Source organism: Chiloscyllium punctatum, chromosome 8, assembly GCF_047496795.1.
Source record: "Chiloscyllium punctatum isolate Juve2018m chromosome 8, sChiPun1.3, whole genome shotgun sequence".
Lineage (NCBI taxonomy): Eukaryota > Metazoa > Chordata > Chondrichthyes > Orectolobiformes > Hemiscylliidae > Chiloscyllium > Chiloscyllium punctatum.
Window position 1 is genome coordinate 23,342,737 of NC_092746.1, and position 14,594 is coordinate 23,357,330.

At 41.2% G+C, this 14,594-nt stretch overlaps 1 protein-coding gene across 2 annotated transcripts in view; it reads left to right on the top strand.

The window, feature by feature from the left end:
- Window positions 1–527: 527 nt before the first annotated feature.
- The window catches only part of top2b (DNA topoisomerase II beta), a 157,455-nt gene continuing 143,388 nt past the window's right edge, over window positions 528–14,594 (top strand). Inside the window, exon 1 of one of the 2 annotated variants that reach the window (XM_072575240.1) lies at window positions 528–1,290. In XM_072575240.1, coding sequence (XP_072431341.1) covers window positions 1,249–1,290 — 42 coding nt within the window. In that variant the 5' untranslated portion in view covers window positions 528–1,248. The remainder of the gene's footprint in view (window positions 1,291–14,594) is intronic. The other variant, XM_072575239.1, reaches the window with a different exon arrangement.

Sequence of the window (14,594 nt, forward strand, 5' to 3'; positions counted from 1 at the left end):
CATTTCAGTAGAATAGGCAGGAAGAAACGGTTCCGGGTGGTGAAGGACTCGGATACAGGACAATTAGCAGAAGTAAAAAAAAACTGACAGGAGGTAAAATTTTCAAGTGGTTCGGGTTCACAAAGAACTGTCTGACTGTGTGGTGTAAACAGATTCAATTGTAGCATTCAAAAAGGAGCTGGATGATCATCTGGGAGAAAAGGTGACTCAAGCGCTCACATACAAAGTGGACGACAACCCGATTAACTTCTCACGAATTGAACGTCCCGAGCCTCTCCCTCCCTGAGATCCTAATACGCTCAGAGTGGGGTTCCTGTGAAGCTGTCTGGGAAGAAAGGTGGCAAAAACCCCTAACCTTCGGTTTCCTCCACAGCATCGAGCGACGAATGCCGTCACTCTCAACTCCGGATCATTTTTGAAAGCGAAGAGGGCGACGTCAGGCCGGAACGGCCCCGCCGATTGGTGGACGTGTCGGGCAGTGAAGACGGGGGGCGGTGATTGGAGGACGGCGGGGGGCGGCCGGTTGTCAGTCGGTGGCAGTTTCCTCGCTCTCCTATTGTTTGCGGCCGGTGCGCGAGCGAGAGCGAGCGAGCGAGCGCGCGGTGGGGGGCGGCGGCGGGAGACTGCGAGCCCAAACCGTCTCAATATTGAAAGTCAACGGCTGTCTCGCTCCGGAGGTTCGTGGGTTTTCGAAACAAAACGCCGCGCTTCACGATGCTTCGTTCCAGTGTGAGGAGGCGGTAGCGGCAGTAGGATCTCAATACGGGCATTTTGTTTACGTGTTTGCGAGACCTCGGCCTGGAAGACGACGACGAAGAGCTCGGAGCGAGAAGAAAGCGGAGCCGCTTCCTCGCCGTCCTGCTCGGAGTCACCGGCACGGCCCGAGGTGGGAGTGCAAACCACTGAGGACCAGGAGAGCCGGCGCAGGCAGACAAGACGGGGGAGGCCTCTCCTTGTGCGGGAGGAGCCGTCGCCGCCATCCTTCCTCTTCCTCCAGAATTTTTAAATAACTCGGCCTTTTAAACCGAGGGGGGGGGGGGCCTCCCGGATCCGTCGAGAAACGGGTGGCAGGACGGGATCCATGTAACGGCCGAAGGCCTCGGAAGCACCGACGGTTTGGAGGAGTCGCCGAACCCCCCTCCCCGGAGAGTGACGGTTACCCTTGTTAAGACCACAACCGCCAGATCCCCGAGCCGCAGCAAGCGAAGTGAATCCCCCGGGGTAGGGGGAACGGGAGCCTTCGCAAAGATGTCCAAAGGAGACGGAGAGTCCGGAGGCTTGACTTGGGTGGTAAGTGTGCGCTGCGAGCAAAAGGCATTTAATTGAGGAAGGGTTGGGTGGGTGGAGGTCGTGAGGAAAGCACCGTGGAGATCTCCCACCCCTCAGGATTCACCGCTGCCGAGGCTGAGCCTGCACATCAGGCCGGCGAGAGCGCTCAGTCCATAACATCTGGCTGGGATGGATGGAACAATTTGACAACACGGCTTTTGTTGTCTGGGTATTCTACTCTTTTCCAGAAAACAACTTCATAAATAGATAAAGTTTTTTTGTGCCACATTCATCCTTTCACATTGTCTGAGGATGTCTTTTGTTTGATATCCACATTGTCTTGCTCTATTCCTGCTCTCGGTTAACTTTGGCAAGAGTGGAGGAAACCTAATTTCTCTGATGCTAATGAGAACTTACAAACTACTGGAGGGAAGAACTAAACTTTCTAGCTGACTAAAGCATAAGCTGCAACAAAAGAGAACAAGTTTAAATTCTAAAACAAAAGCAAACATTAAATACACTTTTCCTAGGTCTCTATAAACAAAAGAGTTGAATTTTGAGACACTGAAGCAGCTTATACTTTAGTGTCTCAAAATTCAACCTTTTTTGTTTATGGAGACCTAGGGAAAGTGTAATTAACGTTTGCTTTTGTTTTAGATTTTAAACTTGTTCTCCTATGTTTCACCATGTTCTCTGTTCTACTTATTTAGGTGATGTACATCTTAAATTATGCTATATATGAAACAGGGTGCTCCTTTTACCACATCTGTTTCTTTGGATTTTTCAATCCTTGGTTTATTACTTCACTTTAATGTACACAGCTGTATTCATTTTCATATACTCAGTGATTTGCTAGCTGACTTTTTATTAACATAAATACAAATATTCCTTATTAGAAAAGTGGTTGTTGAGCCAATGATTGCAAGTTAGTAGTTATGAGAGGGTGTATTGTTGCCATTGGAAGATGCACTAACAACTACATTGAGGACAATGTTAATTTTCAAAAGCATAGTTTGTTGGGAAGGGTGGACAACTGGCAGGTGAAATTTGACACAAGTGTGAAATTATTTATTTCATTTCAATGAGAGGAAGTGATCTAAAACAGAGTGCTGTAATACTTGGAACGCAGGAGCAGAGGGACCTGTAGATATATGTCTATAAATCATTGAACGTGAAAGACCAAATTAAGATAGTAATTTAATTAAACATATGGGATCCTCAGCTTTCATAAGTAGGGACACTAAAGTATTTCAAAAATAAGGAAGTTATGATCATTTTTGTAAAATACTGGTTCAGTCTCAATTGGAGTATTACTTCCAGTTCTTGGTCACTTAATAGAAATAATGTGAAGGGAGTGTGCAGAAAACATTCACAGGGATGGAGAACTTCAGTTATGTAGATAGGAGAACAGCCTCAGCTTTTCAAATCTTCGAGAAGAGAAGCTTGAGCTTAAATTTGATAGAGATGTTTCATGTCATAAGGGGTCTAGACAATGTAATTAGATATTAAGAAACTATTCCTATTGGTAGAAGGAACAAGAGGACTCTGGTAAATGGAGTGGTGATCCAAGGAATAAGTATTTTATTCAGACAGTGATTAGGACCTGTAATGCACTGTGCTTGACAGTATGATGGAGGCTGATTTACTTCTGTCTTTCAAAGGAAATTCTCTGAAGAAAGAAAATGTACACATTTACAGGGAAAAGGCAGCAGAGAAGAATTAGTCGAGTTGGTGTTGCAGAGAGCTGGCACAGACATGACAAACTGGTTACCAGCGTGGAAAGAAAATATTGTGATAATGATATTGCCATGTAGACAATACCCAATGCTTCTTTAATTCCAGTTGTTTATTGTGACAGCATAACTAGTAACAAAATTGACTTAAATAAGGGAATGGAAAGGGTCTATTGTACCCTTAAGGTGGCTGCACAGGTGGATAGACTGGTCAAGAAGGCAAATGGTATGCTTGCCTTCATCAGACGGGGTGTCAATTATAAAAGCTGGCAGGTCACTTTAAAATTATACAAGACTTTGGTTTGGCCGCATTTAGAATACTGTGTAGAGTCCTGGCTGCCACATTACCAAAAGGCTTTGGAGAGGGTGCAAAGAAGGTTTGCGAGGATGTTACCTGGTATGGAAGATGTTAGCTATGAAGAGAGGTTGAGTAGGTTAGGATTATTTTCATTCGCCAAAAGGAGATTTGGAGGGGGGGGAACCTGATTGAGGCCTACAAAATCATAAGGGTATAGGCAGAGTAGATAGAGATAAGCATTTTCCCAGGGTGAAAGATTCAATAATGAGAGGTCACATGTTCAAGGTGAGAGGTGGAAAGTTTGAGGGGGATATACTTTACATGGGGTGGTAGGTGCCTGGAACACATTGCCAGCAGAGTCAGGCATGGTAGATTCATTTAAGATGTGTCTGGTCAGATACATGAGTAGGTGGGGAGCAGAGGGATACAGATGCTTAGGAATTGGGCAATAGGTTTGGACAGTGGATTTGGATCAGCTCCGGCTTGGAGGACCGAAGCGCCTGTTCCTGGGCTGTAAATTTTCTGTGTTCTCTGTTCTTTGAAAGGAGCGCAGTATCTATTTGGATGAATGCCGCTTGGACTGTGGAACATTCTGAAGTAGAAATGTCACTACCTGTATTGGGCAGATGCCTTAGAGACTATGCATTGTGCATCTTAATTGCTTAAAGTTCTGAATGGACTAAATACTCAAAACATGTAGTTATGATCTAGCATTAGAACTGTTTCTGATTTCAGCATAATAATTTGAAGAATTGAATCGAATAACTTAGGTGATTTGTGGGCTAGCATGAGCAAAAGTGAACTTGGAACTGCCTGAAGTACCTGGTTCACTGATGTCTTTGGGGAATTTATTCAAACTGGTGTAGTCTACACATGACGTGTCCATTATATTTACTGGACTTTTGAATAATAGGCCAGTTCACTTAGACTTTTGCAAAAATGAATAGAAAGTAAAATGTGTGCTATTGCTATTGTTATTTGGATTACAAAAATAAGATATTCTGGATGTCAAATGATTTTATTTTATTGTTGTCACCTGTACCACGATACAGTGAAAAGATTGTGTGCTATCCAGGCAAATCAGAAGTATATCAGGATATTTAGAACTGAATGCAGAATATAGTTTTATAGCTACAGACAAGGTGCAAGAGAACGATCAACTTTAATATGGGAGATCTGATCAAAAATCTGATGTGGTGAAGAAGCTGTTCTTTAATCTGCTGATGTGTTTTAAACCTTCTATATCCTCTGCCTAACAGGAAGGTGGACAAGGGTAAAAATGGGGTGGGAGGGGTATTTGATTATGTTGGCTGCTTTTCCAAGGCAGTGTGAAGTAAGTCAATGAATGGAAGGTCAGTTTGTGTGATGGACTGGATTACATACGCAACTCCCAATAACTTCATGCAGTTTTGGGCAAGCAGTTGCTATGCCAAACTGTGATATATCTGGATAGCGTGCTTTCTGTGGTGGACTGATAAAGATTGGTAAGGGTTATTGTGGACATGCCAAATTTCCTTAACCTTCTGAGGAAGTGGAGGCATTAGTACACTTTCTTGACCGTAGCATTGATGTATATGAACCAGGACAGCTTGTTGGTGATATTTACTCTAAGAACCTGAAGCTCTCGACCATCTCCACCTCAGTGAGAATGTGTCAAGTGTATAAGCAGGGCAGGGAAAGAGTAAGGTTCTAAGTTTTGTGAAACAAGAAGTTCAGCTGAGCATGACTCAGATCAGATAAGAACTTACAGTTAACAATGGGGTGCTGGAGGCAAGGGTAATGGGTTAACAAGGTGAAAAAGCAGTCATTATGTAGAGCCATTTAACAATATTGAAAGCATTCAGTATGCAAGGTCAGCTAACAAGGGGAAGAGTATCCATTGTATGCATCCAGTTAACAAGGTTAAGAGCATTCATTGTATAACAGTAAAGGGCTTGGTCTCTGCTATTGATACTCCTTGATTGTAATGGTCACCCAATTAATACATATGTTGCCTTATCTGGACGCTCCTTCCTATAAAATAACTATATAATTCATTGAGGAACTGCTATTCCAGAGAAGACTGAACTCATATTACTATGCACATGGGCGACTGTTCTCTCTCCCTCCTGGGCCTAGGATAAAGATGAAACGTTTTGCTTCGACTGAGAGGGGGAAAACGGGAGGACAGCAGTCCATTGATACAGATGTGTGTGCCATCCCTTCTACTTATAATCTGCATCTGCCCTGAATTTGAGTATGGGTTGTGACGTTAAGAGAATTGTAGTGGATCAAGGCAGTCTGGGAGGCTGGAATTGATGTATGCCATTACTGATGTCTTTAAACACTTCATAATGATGGATGTCAGAGCCACTAGGCTGTAGTCCTTAAGGTACGCTGCCTGATTTTTCTTTGGCATCAGGATGGTGATGGTCTTTAAGCAGGTGAGAAACTCATTGGATTAAGAAGAAGTTGAAGATGTCTGCAAATATTCCCCCCAACTGGCCCGCGTGGGATTTGGGTGCACAGCCGTGGATTCCATCCGGGCCAGTTGTTTTCTCTGGGTTCAGTCTTAAGAAGGTCAATTTGATGTCAGCGGTGGTGACTGCAGATACAGGTGGACCTGAAGCTGTCAGAGCAGGTAACATTATTTCACTGAACTTCTGTTAAAATGAGCAGCAAATATATTGAGCTCAATGGGGAGGGATGCATTGTTTTCAGAGATTCTGCTTGACTTTGCTTTGTAGCATGTTTTATGTAGCATGTCAACCTTGCTACAGATGACATGTGGTATTGTCTCTTGGTGTCCCTGATAACTTTGCAAAGGTTGTATCTAGATTTCCTGTTTAGGTCAGGGTCACTTGAGTTGTAAGCTTCAGACCTGGAATTCAGTAGGGAGTGGATCTTCTGGTTGGGAAACACTCTGATTAATTTCTTTGGAGCAGAATCCTCTGCGCCCTTGCTTTTGAAACCTGTGTCAGTAGTGGCATACTCATTTAGGTTGGCTGCTGAGTTCTTGAACATGCAGTCACGTAGGCGGTCATACATTACTTCAGACCAACACTGTATGACTTTCTATTCTGGATCCTCTTGCTTCCGTTTCTGCTTGTAAACCGGGCGAGGAGCTCAGCCTTGTGGTTTGATTTTTCCAAAATGTGGGCCGGGGATGGAGCATTAGGTGTCTTGGTTGTGTAGCAATGGTCAAAGATGTGTGGGCCTCTGGTGGGTCAGGAAACATATTTCCTGATGTTTGTCTGAGTCGATGACGTGAAAAAAGTTTTTTCCAGAAATGGGTTGAAAAGATCTCTGGGTGGGTGGTGGTAAAGTAAATGGTTTTAGAGTTTGGAATACAGGGAGAACTGGCCATTTGGATACAGAACTGGCCATTTGGATACAAAACTGGCTCAAAGGTAGAAGGTGGTGGTGGAAGGTTGTTTTTCAGACTGGAGGCCTGTGACCAGTGGAGTGCCACAAGGATTGGTGCTGGATCCTCTACTTTTTGTCATTTATAGAAATGATTTGGATGTGAGCATAAGAGATATAGTTAGTAAGTTTGCAGATGACACCAAAATTGGAGGTGTAGTGGACAGCAAAGAAATGAGCTCAGATTTTCACATCAATGCAAAATACCTATTGGATAAAGATCAGTTGGTAGAAGCACACATCCATCAAGTAAGGAAACTTAGTGGAACAATTAATGAAACTTCTACATGTTTAATTATTGCTGTTTTCACCGTTTCAAGTTCTCTGGCATTGAAATCATTCACGAATTGCTTTCACAGTATAAAATACATAATTTTCTATATTTGGTGCAAAATTAACTGTAAAAAACTGTTTAAAGCAGGACTACGATCCCAAGCACTATAACACTTGAACACCAGTCTTCAGAGCTCTGCAACTTGCTGTGCTTTTTCCCACATTGAGAGTCTCTGGTTGGCAGACAGTGCTGCAGGAATAGAAAAACAATGAAAGAAAATGAGCTTTGGGATTTCTTTACTTCTTAATTATATTTTATTTAATTCATTCATTCATTCTTGGGATGTGAGCAAGACTCGCTTATTGCCGACCCCAGTTTCCCTTGAGAAAGTGGTGGTGAGCTGCCGCCTTGGACCACTGCAGTCTATTTACTGTTGGTAGACACTCAATATTGTTGAGCTGCAAGTTCCTGAATTGTGACTGGAGGTACTGCAGGAGCAGTGGTATATTTCCTGGATGGTGCATTTACTTAGAGAAGCACTTACTGGTGGTGTCCCCATGTATCTACTCCCCTCGATGGTAATGGTTGTATTTGTAAGGTATTGTGTAAAAAAACCTTTGAATTTCTGAAGTGTATCTTGTAGATATGAACAACAGGAGTGTGTACTAATGACTAGTCCAGTTTAGTTTCTAGTCAGTACTACCCCAGGATGTTAACGATGAGGGATTCAGTGAGGTGATGCCATTAAATGTGGATAAATTATCTCGGTTGAGATGGTCATTGCCTAGCACTTGTGTAGGGTGAATGTTATTTGACATATCAGTTCAAATCTGAATATTGTTGAGGTTTTACTGTATTCTGGTATGGGTTGCTTCAGTATCTGAGCAGTTGTCTGTGGTGCTGAATATTGTGTAGGTCATCAGTGAATATCTCTACTTCTGACATTATGATGGAGGGGATGCCATTGAAATATTTGAAGATGATTGTGGTCAGGACAGTACCTTGAACTCCTGCAGAGATGTCCCAGAGTTGTGATAATTCCAGGTTTTGAATCATAGAATCCCTACATTTTGGAAACAGGCCCTTTAGCCCAGCAAGTCCACACTGACCCTTAGAGTATCCCACCCTAACCCATTCCCCATTACTCTACATTTGCCTCTGACTAATGCACATAACCTACACAGTTGCCTGAGGCTGGAATCAAACCCAGGCCACTGGCGCTATGAGACAGCAGTGTTAACCACAGAGTCACCATGCCACCTTTCTGATTCTCATTTGTTATATTCTTCTACAAAGAAAGGTTATCTGCATTATGTTTGATGTGTAAACTATTGTAAGTAAGACCCATTTTCCCAGAATGTCTCAAAAATATTTGGCAAATAGAATCCCATATCTTGTGGCTCCATAAGATCTTGTGCTCTAGCAGTGAGAGTGACTTTAACAGCTCTTAATTCAGCCTCACAAACTAAAGGGCATTTCGTACTTTCATCCGTATAATGTATAAGAATACTCATGAAGATTAATATTTGAATCACTGCTAAAAATGATGAGCTTCATGTTCCTTTTGGTCACCTAAGGATGGGAACTTAAATATACATTTCTCTGGATTTAATTTTTAAAATGTTTTGTTTGTCCTTAAAACGTTTACTTAACTATATTTTAGTGAGGAACTAAACATCACTAAAACAAGCGTCCAGCCTGGTCATTGTGCACAGCCGGTTCAATTGACCAACCAAGCTTCTCAGTTGCTCTATCTCTTTCAGTATAATGTCATCTTTCTGTGATGTAGTACAATTAACTGGGATGGTTGTAACACTCCCTGAATAGAATTGATTTCAAATTAAACCTACTTTGCTTATTATCTATTTCAATATATTTAAGTCCCACAAATGTGACTTCCCATTTTATTCTTCTCTAGCTATACATTAGATAACTTAATATGATAAGAACCCATAGCGTTGGAAGTAATATATTTGCATAGATAGAAGATTGGCTGATTAATACAGAGAGTAGGGATAAAAGGAGCATTTTCAGGATGGCAATCTGTAACTCTTGAGAGTGCCACAGGGATCAGTGCTGGGGCCAAAGTTATTAACAATATTTGTTGATTACTTGGGTGATGAAAATGAACATATAATGGCCAGTTTTGCAGAAGTCACAAAAATAGGTTGGAGGGCAAGTGGTGAGAAAGACTGCATGTGCCTTTGCAGACTAAGGTCCAGTAAGGGGACAATATCTTGGCAGATGAAATATAATGTGAGAAAATATGAGACAGTATGTACTTTGGTAGGCAGGATAGAGGAGTTAAATATTTTTAAATGGACAAAGACTGCAGAAAGCTACAGAAGGTGGATTTGAGGGAACGATGAAAATTAAAAATTAATATTGGCCAACTATTATTCAAAAGCAGTAACAACTGAGGAAGGGCAATAAAAAAGATACTAACATTAAATTATGTACAAGAACTTGCCCAAAACAAACACCTGTGGGATTGTTGTAAATCTATGCAAACCATTTTTTTAAAAAATTACAGTCTTTGTAGAATGAATCCAAATTGGCCTTTCAAAATGTTTGAATTTTTTTTCTGAGAATAAAGTAGTCCTAAGTGTGATTTAACTCAAAGCAAATTCCTGATCTTACTTTTAGAATCACTTAGCAATGGTATTCTTCATGGGGTAAAGGACCAGGAGACAAAAGAACAAGCAGAAGATAGAATAAGGAGTAGGTCCTAGAGACCTTCACTCTGACCCCAGTCTTGATCTAATAGTGACAGTGTCTAGTTTATGAGCAGTTCCTATTAATTGGGACCTACAGGCTACCTCACAAAATGAAAATTTTTATGAAGTATAACGGACAAAAATGAAGGCTAGTCTGGTCTCACGCTCTGCAACTTTTCTATGCCGAAATTTATTGCATCATACTCAGTTCATGGGTTTATTGCTGTCTGCGTTTCTTAACCGCACAGTAATTTTTGGTAAATAAAGTTGCAATTCATTTTTAACAGCACAGAAATCCATTTTATGTTTCAAAACTTCTTACATTGAGTCCTTTGGCAATATCATTAACTTGTAAGTTTCTGTCCAAGCTGTACACTGTCCTGATTTTAATCAGTATCACCAATACTTCATAATCACTGGGTAAAACTCTTGGGACTAAGTTCCCAACAGTACTGTGGATATATTTCTGACAGAAAGAAAGGAATGCAACAGTTCGAGAAAGCAGCTCACTACCACCTTCTATAGGGCAGGCAATAAATGCTTGTCCAGTCAGCGATTATATCAACATGCAATGAGCAAATTATTAAAAAATGAGTTATTCCCTTAGTACCAAAATACCACTGATGTGCCATAGCTTCCAGAATAGTGTTCCAAAGGTCTGTTATACTTCTAAGTTAGGAGAAATTTCATCTCATCTCTGCCTTTATTGATCAAGTTGTTTTTTTCTGAAGCTGTGACTCTCTAGTTCCAGACTCCCCAGTTAGACATCTTTCAAGCATCTAAAGTATAAAGTACCCTAAGAATGCTTCAAAGAAATCACCTCTCTCTTTTCTGAGTTTATTCCATTTGCATCTGGGCCAAGGTAACATTCAGTTTGGGCTCCTCCAAACAAATGAGCTCCTGACCTCATTGCAGTCTTGGTCCAAACATTAACGAATGAAGTGCCACAGGCAGCAGGGTCCCAATTATTTTCAATCTATATTCACGACTTGGATGAGGAAAGTAATTGCACAATAGCCACATTTGCTGATGAGTAAAATAGATGGGAAAGCTCGTGGTGATTATGATACAAAGAATCTGTAGAGGGATATAGATAGGTTAAGTGAGTGAGTAGAAAGCTTTGCAGAAGGAATATGTGGGAAAATGTGAGGTTATGTACTTTGACAGGAAGAATAGAGCCAAAAAAACCATAGATGCTGGAATCCAAGGTAGACAAGCAGGAGGCGAGAAGAATGCAGCAAGCCAGGCAGCATCAGTAGGTGGAGAAGTCGACGTTTTGGCTGTAACTCTTCCTCAGGACTGAAGAAGGGTTACACCTGAAACATTGACTTCTCTATTTCCTGATGCTGCCTGGCTTGCTGTGTTCTTCCAGCCTCCTGCTTGTCTACTAGGAAGAATAGACCAGCTGAATATTATTTAAATGGAGGAAACAGGCAGAAAGTGACAGCATAGAGAAGTTTGGGAGTCACAAAGATAACATCCACGTTCAACCGGTAATAGTGAAGTACATGGAATGATGGCCTTTTTTTTCCCCCCCAAAGAGAATGGAGTGTAAAAATTGGGAAGTTTTGCTAAAACTAGACCCCTGGCATACAGTAAATAGTTTTGGGCCACTTATTCAATAAAGATGTATTGGTATTGGATGCTGTTTAGAGAAGACTCACTAGGCTGTGTTCAGGTATGATCATATGAGAGGTTTAGTAGGTTGGACTCATTGGAGTTTAGTAGAATCAGAAGCAAATTTATTGAAACTTAAGATTCTTGGGGGATTTGACAGGTTAGATGTGGGAAGGTTGTTTCCCCTTGTGGAGAGTCTGGAACTAGAGGGCATAATGGCAGAAATAGAGGTTGTCCTTTTAAGACACACATGAGGAGGAATTCTGCCGAGTTTGGTGAATTTGTGGAATTCTTTACGACTGAGGGCTTGAGGCTGAGTTGTTAAGAATATTCAAAGATGAGTTAAATGTCAAAGATTGATTGAAGGGGTTAAGGCAGGAAAGTGGAGTAAAGGATAATATCAGACATGATCTCATTGGTAGAGCAGACTTTATGGGCTGGAAGACCTACTTCTGCTCCTATATTTGTATAGCTTTATGGACAAAAGTACTGAATTCCAGAGGGAAGGCATAAGTCACTGGTTTTATATCAAGGCAGCATTTGTCTAAGCATCTCATCAAGAAGCCCTTGAGAAATTGAAATAAATAGGAATCAAAAGGGGAAATTTTCCTTTGGTTGGAGACCACTTTGAAACCCTCGGGAATGCTATGACCATAAACTGAACTAGATCAAACCAGATGAGTGTTGTGACCACAAAGGAAGTTCAGCAGGTGGGAATTCTGACAAGATTCAATCACCTTCTACCTCCCCAAATTCTATCTACTGACCAGAAGGCACAAGCCAGGAGTGTAATAGAATACTGTTCACGTGTCTGGATGAGTGCAGCTTCAACAACACTCTAAGCTCAACACCATCCAGGACAAAGCAATCCACTTGATTGCATTCCACCCATTTCTGGAAACCATGCTGAATCTGCTTGATCATGTTGTGTATTTCTAAAAGCTCTGCTATTACATTCTTTATAATAGACTAAATGTTCCCAATGATAGCTATTTAAGCTAACAACTAGCTTGTGACTATCTTTTTCTTCTTCCCAGTTCTTTTCTTCTTAAGTTTTATAATGCTCTGGGACTTTTCTATAATCCAAAGATTCTTGGAAGATTATTACCAGTGCATCCATTATCTCTGCAGCTCATTTGTTTAGCATCTGAGAATGCATCCCATCAGGTCCAGGGGACTTATCATTCTTTAGCCCCATCAGTTTCTCAAGCACTTTCTCTGTAATGATAGTTACTGTCTTTATTTCCTCTTCTCCTTTTTGCCCATTGAATATTTAGTAATTTTGGAATGCTATTAGTGTCTTCTATTGTGTATATTGATGCAAGCTGTTCGTCAACTGCACTGCCATTTCTAGGTTTACTATTTATTATTTCCCCAGCCTTGTTCTCCAAGGGGTCCATGTTCACTTTAGCTTCTCTCTTCCTTTTTTGATATATTTAAAGAAGCTCTTACTGTCTGACTTGATATTCAGAGAGAACTTTCAAATGTCTTTTGAAGTGCTTTTTTTTCTCCCCTTTAATGCTGATAATTCGATAGTTGAGAGAACAGAAACTGGCAGCAAAATGTTTTGAACGTCAAAGCATTTATTGGAAATGGCATCATGTTCATATCACTGGCCTGGTAATTCAGATAGTCAAGCATGTGCCCTGAGGACATGGCTTCATTTCCTACCATAATTGAATTTGCCATACATCTAGAATTGAAAACTAGTTTCAGTGACCATTAATTGATAATTGTAAGTATTCACCAGATTTGCTAACATTCTTTACAGAGTGAAATCTGTCCTATTCCCTTAAGTCACATGTAGGTAACACCAGACCCAAAACAATATGGGTGACTTTTAATTATGTACTAAAAAGGTTCAGTGAGAAATTCCATTCTTGTAGCTCTGATTGCCCAATGATTTTGGGCTACAAATTCATGTCTTACCAGTGCATCTATAACTCGTGAAAGATTAAAGGGTGCAATGTGCAGTCTGTTGAATTAGTTTTTGTAGGAGGTTGGCCTAAATGTGTTGTGAAGAATGCTGATATTTGTCTGACTGTCTTCTCGTTGAATATCGAGAATGTGGCAGAAGCACAGCTGGTGGAGTTTCTCTCTCATTCTTGCAAGCTCCTGCTACACAGTCCAGGTCGTGCTGCAGTTCAGGAGTACAGTGCTGACAACTGCTCTGTATGTTAAGGCTTCTGGAGATCTTGGTTACCGACACTTGTTGCCATAGCTTATAAAAGACTCAGCTAATGTAGATCTCCATAGCGTCATACAGCATGGAAGCAGACTCTTCAATCCAGTTCGTCCAGGCCAACCAAGTTTCCCAAACTAAATTAGTCCCACTTGCTTGCATTTGGTCCATATTCTATTTGTGTATCTCCCCAAATGTCTTTTAAATGTAACTGTACCTGCATCTACCAATTCCTCTGACACTTCATTCTACATATGAACCACCCTTTGTGTGAAAACGTTGTCCCTTAGGTCCCATTTCTCCTCTCATCTTAAAATTATGCCCTCTAGTCTTGATCTCCACACCCTAGGGAAAAGACTTCTGGTATACACACTATCCATGCTGCTCATGATTTTATAAACCTCTATAAGGTTGCCCCTACACTCCAATGAAAGAAGTCCCAGCCTATCCAGCCTTGTCTTGTAACTCAAACCCTCCTATCTCAACAACATCCTTGTAAATCATTTTACACCCTCTTCAATCTAATAATATCTTTCTATCGCAGGGAGACCAGAACTGTACACAGTACTCCAAAAGTGGCCTTACTAATGTCCTGTGCAACTTTAGTGTGATAACCCAACTCCTATATTCAATGGTCTGAGCAATAGTGGCAACCATGCTGTATGCCTTTTTAACCACCCTGGGAGAAAGTGAGGACATTTTAAGCATAAGCTCTTCCTAATGAAGAGCTTATGCTTAACGTTGACTCTTCTGCTCCTTGAATGCTGCCTGACCAGCTCTGCTTTTGCCGCGCCACACGTTTTGAGTTTTTTAACCACCCTGTCTACCTGTGATGCAACTTTCAGAAAGACTATGTACTTGAACCCCTAGATGTTTCTGTTCAACAACACTCCCCATTAACTATGCAAGTCTTGTTCGTCTTACCAAAATGCAACACCTCAAGTTTATCTAAATTAAACTGTATCTGCCAATCCTCAGCTCATCGGCCCAATTGATCAAGATCCCTTTTTTAATCTTAGATAACCACCTTCACTGTCCAGTTTTGGTGTCATTCACAAATGTACTAATCATTCCACTTACTCTTATCCAAATCATGTATATC